At 41.6% G+C, this 4,397-nt stretch overlaps 1 protein-coding gene across 1 annotated transcript; it reads left to right on the top strand.

Annotated features, from left to right (window-relative positions):
- The first annotated feature begins 2,365 nt into the window (after positions 1 to 2,365).
- Positions 2,366 to 4,122, top strand: LOC125704743 (fatty acid-binding protein, intestinal-like). The gene is made up of 4 exons (XM_048970734.1): positions 2,366 to 2,521; positions 2,719 to 2,885; positions 3,167 to 3,274; positions 3,871 to 4,122. The coding sequence occupies exons 1-4, from the start codon at positions 2,449 to 2,451 to the stop codon at positions 3,919 to 3,921; spliced, it is 399 nt and encodes a 132-aa protein (XP_048826691.1). The 5' UTR covers positions 2,366 to 2,448; the 3' UTR covers positions 3,922 to 4,122.
- The last annotated feature ends 275 nt before the right edge of the window (positions 4,123 to 4,397 follow it).

Genomic DNA, 4,397 nt, shown 5'->3' with positions numbered 1-4,397 from the left:
AAAGAGGTGTGGGGTTCCCAATATCTAGCACAAAGGCCCAAGTCTATAGAGTCCTGGTGCTCCGTGTCTTGCTATATGATTGAGAGGCACGGACACTATCCAGTGAGCTGAGATGAAGACTGGACTCCTTCTGTACTGTGTCTCTTCGGAGAATCCTTGGGTACCACTGGTTCGACTGTGTCGAATGAGTGGTTGCTAGAGGAGTCCTGAATGAGGCACATTACCTGCATTGTGAAGGAGCGTCAGTTATGGTGCTATGGCCATGTGGCGCGTTTCCCTGAGGTCGATCCGACTCACAGGATCCTCATTGCTGAGGACCTGAGTGACTGGACCAGGCCAAGGGGACGCCCACATAACACCTAGCTGTGGCAGATGGATGGCCATTTCCAGAGGGTGGGACTGGACCGTGTGTCTGCCTGGGGGGGGGTCGCTAGCCGGGATCCTGAGGTGTTTTGTCGTGTGGTGAGTGCGCCAATTCACCAGTGTATGCTCCCCAATCTGACATCTGTACTTTTTTTTCTGCAATGCCCCATCATTCCACATTTCAAAATACATCACATTATTCGCTATACATATGGCCCAATACAGGTATGTTTTTATTAACTGTCAAATTAACTTTGACTATTGTAAGTATACTTTAATGCTTTAATAACTCTTCATTATGGGAGAATATTAATAGATATTGTTTATCGGAGCTTTGATGACGCCTTAGACTCCCTCAGGGGTAGGATAATCCCCTCCCCCACACCCCACATAGCTCTGCACGTTGCAGCTGCAGTGAGCATCTCTGAGAGTCTGCCTTTCTGCAGGAGCAGACAGGCACAGGGCAAGTTTGGGCAGCCTGGTGCACCCCTGTATCACACAGAAATCCCAGAGGTTCCATCAGCAGAGCTGCGGTATTGAGGTCCGGTCTCAGGTACACATATGAATGGACACGTCACACACTTAGGGGAATTTTTGCTTTTTTGTCTAGATGCGTGTGGTTCAAAAAACCTTCCAGAGTCCATCAGTCCATACTATATGTCTGCATCAGAAATGAAACTAGACACTGGAATTAAAATTGTGCCCCACTGTGCATGTTGAAGCCATAAAATCCACCCAGCACTTGTGCTTCTCAAAAGGAAAATGTCTTTGTTATTGTCTCAATCATGATAGATATCACACATATGTTTCATTGTAGACCTGATGCTGAACATCTTTATCTACAACTTGTGCATTTTTAAGACAATTCAAAAAGTTCAATTAAAAGTTTGCCAGATAAAAAGCCTTTGGAAAAAAAACCTTGCATATTCTTTGGCGCCCGAACGTTTTAAATGTGTTCAGCGGAATATAGTCATGTTACAATGAAATAAATAATTACGACAGGATGCAGTGGAGGCGTCTGTTACCACCATGATGGGCAAAACTTTTTTTTTTGTCAAAAATAAATTCTTATTTGGTTGTCATGTTGAATTATTTAATCATAACGATTTGAGAAATTTGTTTAGTCTTCCATTTATATTAACTGAATTCAGATTCAGGTCTAGAACTGAACCTGTGTACTTTCAATTTCAGACTTGGACTCAGCTACGGTAATGGACTCAGTCCCATCTCAGACACCCCCCCCCCCCTTGCAGTCAGACTCGATTTGTTAAAGATGTGGTCTTAACTAATACTCAACTAAGGTGAACTTGAGCAGAACACTGCCATTTTCGGAGCCAACATTCCAGGTGACAACAGAACATACATTCGCTCACGTCCACCACTGACTTGCTGGGGAGTTCAAGTAATTTAGCGGGAAGCTGAGACGTCACATGACAAGAACCACCCTAACTGTGAGAGATGCTCACGGTAAATGTTTTCCAGTGAGAAATGCCCTCAAGTGTTGGGAAATGTCAGCATGAACCAATTCATGCCATTGCATGTCTAATTCCAGGACATTGCCCTTGCTGCAAAGATAAAAATGGACCATTCTTAGTGTAAAGTTTTCCCTCCATTTTCAGTGCTTTTTCATGCACTAACCCAGGCTATTTTCAATTTGGCTCAGAAGCCAAATAATTGTAGTTACAATGACTCACTGTTGTGATGAAGCGGGATGAAGGATGTGGGAGCTGGAATATACAAACAAGGTTTTATTAACTAAGAATTGAACAGAAACAAACCGGATCGCATGGGATCAAGCAAGGAAGGAAGGACAAAGGGGAGCCACACTGGAGCGACAACGTTAATGTCAGGACTGGGGAACACAGGCCTGGGAGGCACCTTTATACAGAGGCCAACAAGGGAGCAGATCAAGAGGCAGCTGGAATGCATTACACAAGGGCAGGAACAAGAGGATAAACAAATGCATAATAGGTGTGGCCCATTAGAGGGTTAGATAAGCAGGGCGTGACAGTCATATAGGAGTGAACTTAAAAAGACAAGCCTCAGCACAGATGTGGCATTCAGCTAAATCGTGCTCTCCAATTGATGACCATGTCTTTCAACGGAAGCTGGAAAATGGAGCGCAGCGAAAACTTTGACAAAATGATGACACAGATGGGTGAGTCTGTTCAATCAATAACGATTATTATGGTTTATAATTATTTATAAGCATCAGGTGACCGGGTGCATGTTATCAGGATGCTGGGAAGAGTTCGCTAATCAAAATAAGAATCTTTTGTTTTTTTTTTTGTTTTTTTTACACGGCATTGTCCAGATACCGCCGTGTAAAAGCCGACTCATGTCTCTGACCCACAGGTGTCAAAGATATGACGAAGAAGCTGGCGGACATTGAAAACCTGACAGTAACAGTTGAGCAGACGGGTGACAATTTCCGCATAAAGGAGTCCTCTCAGAAGAAGGACTATTCTTTCACGCTGGGAGTCCCGTTTGAGTATGAGCTAGCAGATGGAACAGTGACCAAAGTAAGAAAATCTGCTTTTAAAAGCAGATTCTGCTTATGTAACAGGAACCTAATGAAGGAACACTAATATTGCAAAAGTACCTAATACATGCAATTAGTCCCGTAATTTGAGCATTTTAATTGCCTAAAGTTTTCAGGGGAAAAAAATTCAGAATTTTGGCACAATACTGTACATCTCAAGCAAATACGCCAAGTGTCTAACACAAATGCCACAGTCAGCAGTATTCTTGCCCTCTGCCATTGTTGCCTGAAATTGTCAAACATCAACTTTTTGGTTTAAAGGGCACATGGGTCCTCGAGGGAAACGTACTCACGGGAACCTTCACACGGAAAGACAACGGAAAACCGTATCTCGCCAAAAAAGAAGTGACTGGGGACAAAATTGTGCAGGTGAGCATGTCCTCGCTCATGGTAAGATGTTCCCATGGTGGTCGTCAAGGCTGGAAGGAGAGACAGGAGAGTCATTTGTGCTGAATCCATAAAACCTAGGTGCAGAGAACACGGATTCCATGTGGTCAGAAATATGTCACTGCTAAATGTCGTTTAGATTAAATGGTTACTTCCTTTCTGTGTGATTAAATTCTGTTGTGTAATATTACGTCATGAAATGTGCACTTACGCATATCTTGTATAAAAATCGGTTCCCCATTTCTTGCAAATTAGGGAACAATTAACTTGCTGTTTTTTGTGCTTATTCACTTGGGAAAAGTTTCCTCACACAAAATTGAGCACAACCCTAACCGTGTCGTCCAATAACAAAGCCTTTCTTACATTTATCATCAATGTTCAATTTCCTTCCCACAATGGCGATCTGAGCCCACCACTTACAAAACCACGTTTTCTTCTTTTTAAAATTTTGCTAAAATAGCTACACATACACAAAGACACATTCCTTAATAAAAGCTATTATGTAAATGCAAGTGCACTTCAGCTGACGATCCCAAAAAAAAAAAAAAAAAAAAAAAAATTCCTGTTCTTTTCCTCAGACTTACACCTATGATGGAGTCACTGCAAAGAGGATCTACAAGAAAATTTAAGTGGTTTAGGTGAATGATGGCGACGCCGCATCAGAAACTGTGCAGGACTACAGAGCGATCGCCTCATTGATGTGACCGTGCGGGATGGGTCACCGCCTTCATCCACGGAGGAGCTGAAATCAGCAGCAAAGCTCCCTCTACATATTTTTGTCTCTAAGAGCATTTACATAAAAATGAAAAATAAAGACACTTCTGCCTATATTCATTTGATTTCATTTCAAATACAGTGTGTGTGAGATATATATATATATATATATATATATATATATATATATATATATATATATATATATATACACTGAACAAAAATATAAACGCAACACTTTTGTTTTTGCTCCCATTTTTCATGAGATGGACTTAAAGATCTACAATTCATTCCAGATACACAATATTACCATTTCTCTCAAACATTTCTCACAAATCAGTCTAAATGTGTGATAGTGAGCACTTCTGCTTTGCTGAGATAATCCATCCCA

The sequence above is a fragment of the Brienomyrus brachyistius genome, chromosome 12 (genome assembly GCF_023856365.1).
Source record: "Brienomyrus brachyistius isolate T26 chromosome 12, BBRACH_0.4, whole genome shotgun sequence".
Lineage (NCBI taxonomy): Eukaryota > Metazoa > Chordata > Actinopteri > Osteoglossiformes > Mormyridae > Brienomyrus > Brienomyrus brachyistius.
Note: the sequence above shows the minus strand (reverse complement) of the source record. Positions and strands in the feature narration are given on the sequence as shown.

Coding starts and splice junctions, on each gene's coding strand:
- LOC125704743 (XM_048970734.1), top strand. CDS start 2,449: ATGACCATGTCTTTCAACGGAAGCTGGAAAATGGAGCGCAGCGAAAAC. Junction 2,522..2,718: donor CAAAATGATGACACAGATGG/GTGAGTCTGTTC, acceptor TCTGACCCACAG/GTGTCAAAGATATGACGAAG. Junction 2,886..3,166: donor CAGATGGAACAGTGACCAAA/GTAAGAAAATCT, acceptor TTTGGTTTAAAG/GGCACATGGGTCCTCGAGGG.